Here is a 13,969-nt window from a genome sequence, read left to right as displayed (position 1 = left end):
AGCATTTTTTTTTAAATAGCAGACTAATGTTCTTCTGAAGATTACACATATTAAATTGAAATCTCAGGGTGGATACGTTATTTTTTAATGAATAAAATCATGTACAAGTCCCTCATTAATTGTATTATTTTTAGTGTAAATTTAAATTTTTTGTATAAACACTATTGCAGCACATTGGAATTCATCTACATGCAGTAAACACAGCAAAATCCAAGGTGGAATGTTTCTGAATAAATGCCCTGGAGCTCGCCTCGCTTTCCCTTCAGCATAACCTGGTGGAGACACAAGAAGCGCAATAAGCACTAGGGTTTATGTTAACATTGAACAATTACAAACATTAAGAATCATTTCAGGTCCATGCATGCAAGTGAATGGTGTCCAGAACTCCAAGCAATGACATAAGTAAAATAGACTTTATTACTATTTTTAGTATTCCTTTTAAATGCCAAACCTAGACTAACAACTAGTTTATTCATCACCCATTTTCACAAAATGCGGCGTTGCTATGGCTTGATTGCGGCCTAAATCTGGCAAACGGGAGCGGACCGCCCAAGTGCCATCATTCCACGCGGGTAGATGAAAGTGTAAAGTGTGGGCCGGATCTGGGCCAGAGCAATTTTGCTATCTGGGTTGAGACCTAATTGATCCAATATTAGTCACAGGGGAAGCTCATATGACAAGGTGACAACACTTATGTCTTTGCAAAAATTGACTCAATGGGCTTTACCAAGCTGTGAATATTAGAATACTTTTTGAAAGTTTAGTTTTTCACTGAAACATTATCACAAAAGCTGGTGGGATTAAAATGAGCCATTTCTTGTAAAAATATCTTGATTAGAAATATATTTCAGCGGCACTTTAGGTCAATTTGTACACAAGCGACAAGACTTTTGTCAGGGACTGTACATAAATATACTAAAAACACTTCAACTTTAGTTTACTTAAGTATACTTAACTTGACTTAAAGTTATGCCTACTTATTTTTTTGTAAGGGATGGCCAAAAAAGGGTTATGTAATGGGTCAAAATCTGTTTATAATCTGTGTAAAATCAATCAATATTACCTTTTTGTTTATCAAAGTTATGTAAAATAATTTTTACAGTTGCTATCTGTCTGAATATCATGGGTTTTAATTTGACATTACTATATTCACAACTAGGCACTCGCTTTTGTGACATTGTTCATTTAAGTTGCATCTTGTAAAATTATACTCAGAGATAAACTTGTGTTCAGTTGCATTGAGTGTTTTATTGAGTGTTCAGTACAGTGATTTTAATTCAATTCACATGTATTTGTATAGGGCTTTTCAGTTTCAAAGCAGCTTTACAGAATGCATGTGAATACATTACAGTTATAACAGTGATCTTATCAGAGGTGACATGTCCACCTAATGTATTTCAGCAATGTACATGTACAAATCTTACAGTTAGATATAACATGTATAAATTTTAGGCAATAACACAATGAAACAGTTTACAAATCAAATAAATAAATAAATAAATATATATATATAAATAAATAAATAATAGTAATAAATAGTCGGTCAGTGGGAAACTACACTCTGGATGATTTAAGGATGACGTTGAGAACACTCAAGAGCTCAGTTCGAACCACCTCCCACGCGCAGACACTGTAGTCCTGAGAGAGAGAGAGAGAGAGAGAGAGAGAGAGAGAGAGAGAGAGAGAGAGAGAGAGAGAGAGAGAGAGAGAGAGAGAGAGAGAGAGAGAGAGAGGAGAGAGAGAGAGAGGAGAGAGAGAGAGAGAGAAGAGAGAGAGAGAGAGAGAGAGAGAGAGAGAGAGAGAGAGAGAGAGAGAGATTAATATACTAATAGGTTATGGGATGAAATCACAGTATTTACGTTAGAGCGTTGTAGTCCATGTTTTATGCATAAACCTTCTCAAATTAGCTTACCTTATTTCTGAGGAAAGTGGCACAGTTTATCAAAGTAGGTTTTCAGAGCATTTGCTCTTGCTGGAAAATCTTCCACGGGTCCGTGCGTTATCCTCATATCTACACACGGATGAGAAAGTAGGACATAATTACAGGCGTGTTAATTTATTCATCTATAATATCCTATAAAAAAAAATAGTTTCGAAACTTACACATTTGCTCTCGGTAGTTAAACGGTAAACTATGTTTTGGAAATCCTCCACTTTCTTCTGGTCCCAGGACTCTGGATGACTGCCGTTAGCAAACAGGGAGTCAATGTGCTCCATGATTGTATACATCGCCTTTGCCACACCGATGTTCTGAAAAGTAAACATAACAGTTAGAAAATATTAGGTTACACACGCCTTCATCATTTCAGGCTCCGGTAAATATTCCACAGAAATATTTTGGACAGTCAAGGAGCTAATCAGTTCACCTGATTAGAGTCATTCGATTGCAGTGCTGAGTTCGGGAAGGTTATTTCGATGTTTTCTTCCAAGCATTCACGAGGAAAAAGACCTCCCTATAAGAAAAGACATATAGGACATATGGGTTAGGCAGGGAAAGGGAATAAAAATGAGCAGGGAAAAAAAGAGTGAAGAACTCGACTTACCATTTTCTCAAGTAGATCGTGAGTTTTTATCATAACTGTCCGCCGCATGTTGCACTTTGTTGGCATTGAACAAATTTGGGAGAAAAAAAGAAATGGACTCAATAAAGCGATACATTTCCAAAGTGCCATTTTGTAGGTATATTAGGAGACCAAAAATCCGAAAGATGATTTCGAGTGTCCAGAAAATCAAAGGAGGTTTACAATAGCACTCAATCACAAACGGTGCTGAGACTTCTTGAAAATCTCTTGCTGAAAACATGGATGCAAATGGTCCGTTTTATACATAAAATTTGAGTGATGAATGGAAAGCACAATGCAACTATCTGGAAGTTTTGTAAACCGCAGCGTCTATTGTTTCGCGCTGCGCATTCTCTCCTTTTCTGTGGCTAAGAGGATGTGGTCTATCTATCTATCTATCTATCTATCTATCTATCTATCTATCTATCTATCTATCTATCTATCTATCTATCTATCTATCTATCTATCTATCTATCTATCTATCTATCTATCTATCTATCTATCTATCTATCTATCTATCTATCTATCTATCTATCTATCTGTGGTCATTCACTTTTCTGTTATATTTGACTTCAGAGTAACCAACAGGTTCTGTAAAGATTGACAACTTAATATGTCCGAGACGTTTCATTTTTTACAATATTTCTGTTTTTGAAATCTTTTGAAATGCTTGGATTAAAACGTGTATTTATGACATATTTCTTTAAAATAGCCTAATATTGTTTTGATAGTTTGTTAGTTTGGATCTTTGTTATATCGTCTGTTTTTTCTGTTAGACACAAAGCCCTAAAGTCATTCTGGTAAATATTCTATAAGTAGAAAACAGAGAAACAGTATTTAATTCTTAGTAATTCCAAAGTAATTATTTGGATTATTGACATTTGGGTTTTCTAGGTCAACCAAAAATACACCACAAACCGTAAAATGGGAGAAATTTGCAATAAAGCCTTTGACTTTCACGTTGAAGAAGAAAAAAATCAAAACAATAAGGAATATGAATATGCCCCCGCCTTCATTTTCACATAGAAGCCTATATGATTGTGCTTTTTTAAATGACAGTTTAATTGCATCTTCGTCAGGAGAGCGAAGGGTGGTAGAATAGGCTACGTATGGTTTGTGCCATTTTCACTTTTCACACTCAACTCGAGAGAAAAAAAAAAACAAAGCTGCTGGGCAAGTCCCATTTCTTTCAATGAATGACCGGGTGGTTTCTTTCATAAAAACGATGAGAGATTTTCTCAGATAATGAGAAACACCCATTTGATGTGTTGCATCAACCCACATCAGCGAATCATAACTGCCAACGATCCACCGCATGCACAAGTTCACTTCCCACGCGCCCAAAACCACACGAGCATTTAAGCCCAGGTGCTCGCGCGTTCTATGAATTCAATTCTGCCGATTCAGCGCGTGTGGCAGGTTGTGTTCCACTTTAGCTAATAATGAGTGTGCGCTATATTAATAATAACCACACCGTCATCATTCAATAGCGGAACATTCCATCTTAACCAGTGTTAACGTACGAAGCGCCTGAAATTTCATTTAGCCTCTGCTGTTGAGTAGAACCAGCCTATCTGGAAAAAAAACGCAGACTATATCATTAGCCTATTGCTTGTGCATCATTATGGAACTGAGCCTGAGACCAACGGATTCAAAAAAGTATAATAATAGTTTCCTTTAAATGAATCATCATGGATTTGTTAAATTGGTTGAATGAGACAAAACAATAGCCTAAACAAGAAATAAAGATTTTGTTGTGCTATTTGTTTGTTTGTATGTGCTACAGTTTTGTATGCTATGGATAATTTATTTATGATCTAAGAAAAATGTTCAATCATATTTAAATGACTCTGACGGAAACGCGTAGCTATAACTGCTTCAAGATAATCACTTTGGAAAAGTGTGAACCATTTCGTACACGCTTAATATGTTCGGTGTAGAAACCATTTTCTCTTAGAAATTGCAAGTAAATTTTATAACTGATTTAAAACAAACATGTAGGCTAAAACACAAATTCAACATTTTGAACGAATTAAATACTATTTTGGGGTAAAGTAGCGATATAGCCTTTGTTTTATTTAGCCTACAACCTTGTAACATTTTGTGTTTCATAACATCGGAAGGTAACTCTTTAGAATAATGGTCTGTCATTAATAACTATGCAGGATGTAATGCAGGACTAATGAGTAGGCTATACACCTGGGGTCCGAACACCTCCGATTCCAATCAGAAACAAGTTATGTGGAGGAAATTCATTTATTTTTAGTAGACTTAGACTCTACATCAAGAAAGGTGTATATATATATATATATATATATATATATATATATATATATATATATATATATATATATATATATATATATATATATATATATATATATATATATATATAGAAGCGCCAACAAAGTATGATTAAACTTGTTGTGTGGGATGCAGGTGATAAGTCAGCATGGTCATAATTAACATCAAACCAGTGATAATGTTGCCGTGCGGCCCTTTAGGATAGAATGGCATTTCTATGAGAAAAACTATGAGGTGACTATCAAGAAAGATACATAGAATGATGTTCATTGGATGAAAAAGGAAAACAATTGGCAGTCGGCCACCCTTACAAAGAAGACTAGATAAGTCCATGAATGGAGTAACTGTGGCAAGAGTGTGAGGAGTAATACACCTGCAAATGAGATCACGAGTTAGAACTGTATAAAAGTGTGAGCCGAGGAGGAGATGGTCAGATGTTCAGCTGGCATCTCACTTTGTTGTTCATACAATAAAGTTCACCTTCCTGAGACCTGGAACTTCAACCCAGAGATATTCGTTGACATATTGAAGACAATTGGGACTTAGAATTTGCCACGGCAGTTACAAATCACCTGATTCACTTCAAACATGCTCTGTTTATTCTAACGCCCTGTGGCAGACAGATACAATTTTAGACTAGGACATTTTTATGTAAGAGAGTAACTTTTTTAACTTTTTTTACTACTTTTTGTTAGGCAAATCTTGCCTTATAGTTAAACTCATCAAGTTACATTGTTTATTGTGTGTTTTTGTAGATATTTTTCAGGCAAGTTGTTAGTGCTAATGTTTTGGCTGTTAGCTGTTAGGTGAGCTCATGGCTACAAGACTTTGGGTCAGTTGTAACAGCAAGACTGCGACAGTTTTAACATAAATGAAACATGTTACAGCGTACCCAAGTTGTATTTATACCTCTTTTTGTTTTTTATTTCAGTATGCCTAGGTTAGGGGTATCTAAACTCAGTCCTGGAGGGTCACTGTCATAAGCAGGCCTATAGAGATCATCAGAAGGCCTATGCAAAGGTCCATGAGAGATGCTCAGTCACATGCAGTTCTACTCTTGCATCATCAACAATAACCCTGGAAATTCCATGCAGCTTTTCTCCACTATAAATCACATCCTCAAACTGCAAACTCGCTCTCTTTCAGAAGCCACATTTGAGAGGTGCAACAAGTTCATGACCTTTTTTAAGGAAAAAGTTGACACCTTCCACGTTCATCTAGCACCTCCGCTCTGACTGTCCCGATTGCTGATCCACAGCCTGGGACTTTCCAACATCTCTGCTGCTTCTCCATCATCACACAGCGCTAGGTTGAGGACATCATCAGAAAGATGAAACCATCCACCTGTGCACTGGATCCCTTTCCCACAGCCTTGGTAAAATCTAACCTCTGTGTTTTAAGTCCCCTTATAACCAAGATTATTAATAATTCCCTCCAGGCTGGCCATGTTCCTACATCACTAAAAACTGATATCATCAGACCACTTCTTTAAAAAAAACCTTTAGACCCAGATATTATTGACAACTGACCATCTCCAACTTTCCATACCTCTCTAAGGTGCTGGAAAAAGTGTTGCTGCACAGCTTTAGGTCCATTTAAAACAAATTTCAGTCTGGTTTCCGCACCGGAGACAAATGCTTTGGACAGTCACAAATTACCTTTTGATGGCGGCAGATGCTGTCAACATCATGCCATCATAACATCCTCCTTCACCATTTACATTCTGTCATCTGTCTCTCTGACTCTGTCCTAAACTGGTTTTCATCTCATCTTACTGGGAGAACTGAATATGTTGCACTGGGAGAAGCTACATCCCTGTCACACAACATCACCTGCGGTATGGCTTAGGGCTTGGCCCCACTCTGTTCATCCTCTATATGCTACTCCTTGGCCATGTCATTAGCCGGCATGGGATTTCTTTTCACTGCGATGCTGAGGATACTCAACTTTAAGGACAAGTTCATCCCCCATTACAGAAGCTGCAGTATATTCAGAACAGCGCTGCTAGGATCCTGATAAGGGTGCGCAGATATGACCATATCACCCCCATTCTCAAATCACTCCACTGGCTTCCTGTCTCGCTTAGAATTGAGTACAAGATCTCCCTCCTTACCCACCAGTGCATCCATGGTGACGCACCCACCCATCTCAAGGAACTCCTCACCACACAAACATCCACAGTTAACCTCCGTTCTGATTCGACTTGTCTTCTCAGGACTCCCAGGACCAATCTCTGTACTGTGGGAGATCGGGCTTTCTGCTCAGCAGCCCCTAGTCTGTGAATGCTCTCCCTGACCACTTGCGGATCTCACAGACAGTAAATGCTTGTAGAACTACTAGTGATCTGGACCATTATTTTAAAGTTAAAAAACAATCTTTTCACTTTAAAATAATGGTCCAGATCACTATTTCTTGCAGAGTGACTATAACACTTGAATAATCAGTGATGCATTTTATGACTATTCAGAGAAAAGGATGATTGATTATGTCTCAGACACATTAATATTGTGATTAATTAATAATTCTTTATTGTGTTGGTTACATATTAGTTCTTAAGGGCGTGTTAGTATTTCCAGCATTGTTGACAGCCCATATTATTAGGCCTACCCATCGGGCCTTTCTAACTCATTCATCCTCTTTTCTGTTTTGGTAAAAACTGGGTTAAAGTGTAGCCTCTCGGAAAAAACATTAGTTTACCGCCACATTTCACAAATAAATCTTAAAATATCAAGAAAACAAAAGCATATGACCATGAGATTGTGTTGGACAGATCTCATGAAAGTGCATAGCCCTTCTATAACTGTATTTATTTAGCAGAATACGCAAAAATGAGTTTTTGCGTGCATATGATACGCACTTTATAGCATGTAGGCTAATACGGACCCACACCACCTGTAATCCTACCCAAAGGTGCCGTATCATATGCACACAGAAACTATTTTTTGCGTATAAATTGCACGATAAAAACAATGCATGCTATATATACGCACTTTCATCATTAGATCAAGTGTGGAACATACAGGTCCTTCTCAAAAAAATAGCATATTGTAATAAAGTTAATTATTTTCCATAATGTAATGATAAAAATTAAACTTTCATATATTTTAGATATATCTTAGATTCATTGCACACCAACTGAAATATTTCAGGTCTTTTATTGTTTTAATACTGATGATTTTGGCATACAGCTCATGAAAACCCAAAATTCCTATCTCAAAAAATTAGCATATTTCATCCGACCAATAAAAGAAAAGTGTTTTTAATACAAAAAAAGTCAACCTTCAAATAATTATGTTCAGTTATGCACTCAATACTTGGTCGGGAATCCTTTTGCAGAAATGACTGCTTCAATGCGGCGTGGCATGGAGGCGATCAGCCTGTGGCACTGCTGAGGTGTTATGGAGGCCCAGGATGCTTCAATAGCGGCCTTAAGCTCATCCAGAGTGTTGGGTCTTGCGTCTCTCAACTTTCTCTTCACAATATCCCACAGATTCTCTATGGGGTTCAGGTCAGGAGAGTTGAGCACAGTAATACCATGGTCAGTAAACCATTTACCAGTGGTTTTGGCACTGAGCAGGTGCCAGGTCGTGCTGAAAAACTAAATCTTCATCTCCATAAAGCTTTTCAGCAGATGGAAGCATGAAGTGCCCCAAAATCTCCTGATAGCTAGCTGCATTGACCCTGCCCTTGATAAAACACAGTGGACCAACACCAGCAGCTGACATGGCACCCCAGACCATCACTGACTGTGGGTACTTGACACTGGACTTCAGGCATTTTGGCATTTCCTTCTCCCCAGTCTTCCTCCAGACTCTGGCACCTTGACTTCCGAATGACATGCAAAATTTGCTTTCATCTGAAAAAAGTACTTTGGAGCACTGAGCAACAGTCCAGTGCTGCTTCTCTGTAGCCCAAAGTGGCTTGACCTGGGGAATGCGGCACCTGTGGCCCATTTCCTGCACACGCCTGTGCACGGTGGCTCTGGATGTTTCTACTCCAAACTCTCTACTCCAAAGGTCTGGAATCGGTCCTTCTCCACAATCTTCCTCAGGGTCCGGTCACCTCTTCTCGTTGTGCAGCGTTTTTTGCCACACTTTTTCCTTCCCACAGACTTCCTACTGAGGTGCTTGATACAGCACTCCGGGAACAGCCTATTCGTTCAGAAATTTCTTTCTGTGTCTTACCCTCTCGCTTGAGGGTGTCAATGATGGCCTTCTGGACAGCAGTCAGGTCGGCAGTCTTACCCATGATTGCGGTTTTGAGTAATGAACCAGGCTGGGAGTTTTTAAAAGCCTCAGGAATCTTTTGCAGGTGTTTAGAGTTAATTAGTTGATTCAGATGATTAGGTTAATAGCTCGTTCAGAGAACCTTTTCATGATATGCTAATTTTTTTTAGATGTAAATTTTGGGTTTTCATGAGCTGTATGCCAAAATCATCAGTACTAAAACAATAAAATACCTGAAATATTTCAATTGGTGTGCAATGAATCTAAAATAAATGAACATTTAATTTTTATCATTATATTATGGAAAATAATGAACTTTATCACAATATGCTAATTTTTTGAGAAGGACCTGTACATAAACGCGTCCTATTTATTTATTAATAGTTTACTTAAATAGGGACAGATGCAACAGTATCTTCTTTAAGAAGCAATCCCCACAAACAAAAGGGAAAAATGTTTGACATGTGATCACACGTGGTCAAACTGTTGTTGCTGTATGAGCCAGGATTTTGTCAGGTTTTTTTAAACTATTGGGATTATCCTATAGTCGAATAAAAAATGAATTCTGGGTACAACGTATTCATTAGTCGACAACAGATCGAATTTAAAAGTAGCCTAAGTATGGACACTAAAAAGTCTCACAGAGGAAAGTTTGATTGGAACCCCAGATATGACTTTGGCGCCACCCGTCGAGAAGAGCTGCATGAGCCATTTCTGCACCTCTGCGGGGATGTCCCTTAAAGGTAAAGCATTTCATAAAGCATTTGCATTATAAAAATGTCTGGAAATTAGAATAAAAATGAGGTTGCAATTTTATACCATATAGGCAAAGCTCTCTGAAGAACCACAGTAGGATAAGTGTATAGGATTGTCAGCCCTCTACTTATTTAGGAATAATATATAGAAGAAACGCTTTATAGATTATTTATAAATAATTTTTATTTGAAAGTACAAAAACATTTTACGAGCAGAGACAATAAATAAATAAATAAATAACTATAAAAAACAGTACATATAAATATTCAGGGTTAGAAAATTGTGCTCAAAAATATGTAAATTAAATTAAGTATAAATAATACCTAAAAAAAATATCATGATTTATACCTAATATTCCTGAGCATCACAACATAACATAACCAACAGAGTTAATTAAAACCATTGATCTGAGATAGCATGCTTGTTTCTTTTTTAACACTTTTTCTTTTTAACATTTTTTTTCACAGCAAAAAAACAGAGTAAAGTTTAGGCACAGAGGCCTATTTGCACCAAAGTAAAATTAGAAAAATAATTAGCTTGCTTTATCTGAATACTTCAAGTTTTCATAGGAAACACATACGGTAAACTCTACATTAAAACACTAGCCATTAGGCAAAACATAATTCTATAGGCTACGTACATATCAATGGAATATGTAAATAAATACATTTGTTACATTCAGTTTTTTACAGTTTTTGTTTGTAAGGCATTGTTTAAAGTAACTTTTCTTCACTCTATGGAATGTGTCTCAAGTCATTCTTCTGTCATTATTGTCTGATCGTCTGTTAAACTTTGAGCAAGGACTTGGCAGTGCTTGCGATGATGTCCATCCTCTGAAGGTGATGTCTCACAGCTCTCCGGATCTGCTCCCATGCAAGGGCACTATATTCCTGAAAATACAAGAGGAACAACGTTAGCTTAGTACAACTGACTTTGCATTTTCTATGGAAGAAAGCAATTACTTATACTCTTTACACTCTTATGGTACTAAGAAAACCAAGCTGATGACAAAGAGTAGAAATACACACACATATAATATAATATTATGCAACCAAACATACTTTTTTCTTTAGAATCTTCTTCAAAGTCCTGAAGTGCCTTTTAATCTTTATCTCGTAGTACTCCTTGTGTGATGGCTGATGGTATCGATCCACCTAAAAAAAGTCAACAAAATGTAAACAATTAGCAAAAATATCATTAATAGTTTATATGAACAATGAAAGATATTCTACTGATATTCTACAGTGTCTATATACCTCTACAATCATATCTTTTTAACATTAGTCGCTGTCTCATTTAAACGCATTTATTGCTAGGGACTTATCAATTTAGCTTTTTATCCGAACAACAGCATTTGTAGTATTAAGAGGAAGTTGGTAGTCTATTACTATTATAAAATATGTAGGATTATATGTAATTCATAGAGTGGGATTCTGAAAAGAGTTTCCAAATGCACTTTCACACAAGACTTACACATTCTTTAAGATCAGATAACTGCCTGTTCAGGACAGTTAGAAAATGTTCTACAGTCTTCAGGTTCCATTGCACTGAACTCATGTGCTCCCTGGCATCCATGAGGCGGATGATATGATCTAAGGTCAGGGCAAGAAACTTCACCTGGTCCTCCACCTGTAAGGAGACACAACGCATGTGTAGGTAACCGGATCCTTCACATTATAAACATTACCTGTTTATTATTAAAAATGTATTTAAAAGTGTTATTTACGGGATGAAAAGTCTGCGCTCAGTTCAAGCGCTGCTAAATAAAGTTCTACAAACCTTAGCATTGTCTATCCAGTTGTACAAGGGCCCTGGAAACGGCACCCTGGTATCCTCAATATATTTTCCACCCTATAAGACAAGAGTACAATTTGTAATTTTAGATATGCTCCATATGACATTGCTGTCACAGACATCAACCCCAAAATGAAAACATGCTGCCTTCAATTTTTAATAAAATCAAAGTGTTGCCATCCCGCAGTGGTTAGTGCATTGCACTTTGGCAACCACACTGAATTACAAATGAAGATTTGAGAATGTAGGAACTATAATATGGAGTATAAACAACAGAAATTGTTGTGACAACAATAAAAGGATAGAAGCAAAGATGTAACGTAATGATGACCCTAATGAAAGGAAAATATATTTACCAATATATTACTTGAAATATATTTTAATATATTGTAAATATATGGAATAATATATTATAAAATATATATTCAGGTAATAAATTGCAAAATATACAAATGATTGCCACTTTCAATATACTGCAATATATTGGAAAATATAAATATTAAATCCCATATATGTGAATATATTGCCTAATGTATTGCATGACATTTTCCAATATACAGCAATATATTTTTGTTTCTTTTACAGAACCAGTGACAGCATCCCTCGATAGATAAACATTGCATAGTATCCCAAATAATTGCGAATGATTCTGTAAGGTTCAATTAACAATATGGATATATGTAAGGAAAAATCTTTTGCACAAATCATTGAAAATGTATTTTAAAGAACAGTTGCAGCAGAAGCTAGCTGTTTGCAGAAGTCTATTGTAGAACTAGCGGCATTGTCACTATATCTAATAATCATTCACAAATAAAGCATAAATGTTTAAAGTGTGCTTACCATGTCCTTAAGGAGGCTCAGAGACTCGTTGCTTATCATCCTGTATCGGCCGAGCCATTCGCAAGCCGAGCATTGATTCTGCAGAGTTAGAAATATCAGAAAAATATATGTCCACATTTGAGTCTTCATCTTTGTATGCATTCAGTAGTTTTCTACACTGTCGCTTGAGAGAATATTGCAGGGACATGGTGCAGAGTTGGATTTATTCGGAAGTATGGAAAGCAAAATCGAACTATGCGGACATTCCCACTTTCACTTTCGTGCGTAAAGGCTACACACACAAAAGACGTAGCCTACCTGCCCTGCTTTAGTTAATAGAACATACTTTAATAGAAATACAATAATAGACAATAAAATTATTCATATTGTATTTAGAAAAGAGGTAAAAACAAATAATAACCCTATGTCGTTATAGTTTAACATTTAGGCTTAACGTTAACTGTCTTTAACTTAGACGCCAACGCAAAAAGCACACAAACTTACACGCAATAATAATGCTATTAGCAACTTCGTTTAAGTTAAAAGAATCCCACGGGTCAAAATAATTACCTGGTTCCAAAGTATTTCAAGGTCGGGACGTTTCCAAATCCAAACTCGAAGTTGGTTGATCTGCGGGCTAGCCAGGTCTAGCGTATGGAAATCCACTTTCTGTTCTGTGTGATGTTACGCTTTGTTTACGCAACGTGCTGACGTAACAGCTCTCGCTGGATTTCACCGCACTTTCTCATGATGGTGCAATATGAAATGTGGGCTAATTTCACATCTTTTGTCAGCAGGCTACGCATTACGCAAGAAAAAATGGATTTAGTGAAAGTATTTAGCCTATAATTGTATTTGCTTTGATTAGGTTTTTTCGGCAATTGTGTTGTTTTTATTTTATTTTTAGGCCTATTTTTTTATTTATAAAAAATTTATATTTTTATTTTTATAAATTATTTGTTGCATTTTCTTATAGAAAGTAGCCTAATATATAATTTAAGGATTAATCGAGGCTATTTATATAGCATACTGTGTTTTGGAACAGTGTAGGCTATAACATTTCAAGCTTGTGAATAAATGAATAGCCTATGAATGATACTAACAGTCAACCAGAGCATTGTGTGTGGGTATATATATATATATATATATATATATATATATATATATATATATATATATATATATATATATATATATATATATATATATATATATATATATATATATATATATACACAGTGCCATACGGCCTATCATTCCTCCAGTTTTCAGTGTCACATGATCCTTCAGAAATCATTCTAATATGATTTTTCGTTTTCAAAGTGGGAAACAGTTCTTGATGAATAAAAAGTTTTTAAAAAAGAAGAAGAAAAAAAAAAGCTAATGATTTCAAATATTTTGTAACAACAATGTCATTTGGGATCAGTCTTTTTTTTCTTTTTTTGAAATAAATCAATAATTTTATTCAGCAAGAATGTGTTAAATTGATTAAAAAACTGATAGTAAAGG

General features: G+C 36.1%; 2 protein-coding genes across 3 annotated transcripts; both read right to left on the bottom strand.

The window, feature by feature from the left end:
- Positions 1-1,913: 1,913 nt before the first annotated feature.
- On the bottom strand, positions 1,914-2,672 carry ifnphi2 (interferon phi 2). The gene is made up of 4 exons (XM_067428856.1): positions 2,544-2,672; positions 2,367-2,453; positions 2,100-2,250; positions 1,914-2,011 (listed from the first exon to the last, which is right to left on the bottom strand). The coding sequence occupies exons 1-4, from the start codon at positions 2,670-2,672 to the stop codon at positions 1,914-1,916; spliced, it is 465 nt and encodes a 154-aa protein (XP_067284957.1).
- Positions 2,673-10,061: 7,389 nt separating this feature from the next.
- Positions 10,062-13,170, bottom strand: ifnphi1 (interferon phi 1). 2 transcript variants are annotated; one of them, XM_067428855.1, is made up of 6 exons: positions 13,031-13,170; positions 12,482-12,559; positions 11,627-11,698; positions 11,321-11,476; positions 10,909-11,001; positions 10,062-10,737 (listed from the first exon to the last, which is right to left on the bottom strand). In XM_067428855.1, exons 2-6 carry the CDS (start codon positions 12,518-12,520, stop codon positions 10,633-10,635), a joined length of 465 nt encoding a protein of 154 aa, XP_067284956.1. In that variant the 5' UTR covers positions 12,521-12,559; positions 13,031-13,170; the 3' UTR covers positions 10,062-10,632. The 2 variants fall into 2 exon arrangements, with proteins under 2 accessions (XP_067284956.1, XP_067284955.1); XM_067428854.1 differs by lacking the exon at positions 13,031-13,170 and having other exon boundaries at positions 12,482-12,622.
- Positions 13,171-13,969: the final 799 nt, after the last annotated feature.

The sequence above is a fragment of the Pseudorasbora parva genome, chromosome 2, assembly GCF_024679245.1.
Source record: "Pseudorasbora parva isolate DD20220531a chromosome 2, ASM2467924v1, whole genome shotgun sequence".
Taxonomy (NCBI): domain Eukaryota; kingdom Metazoa; phylum Chordata; class Actinopteri; order Cypriniformes; family Gobionidae; genus Pseudorasbora; species Pseudorasbora parva.
This window is presented reverse-complemented; position numbering and strand designations above follow the sequence as displayed.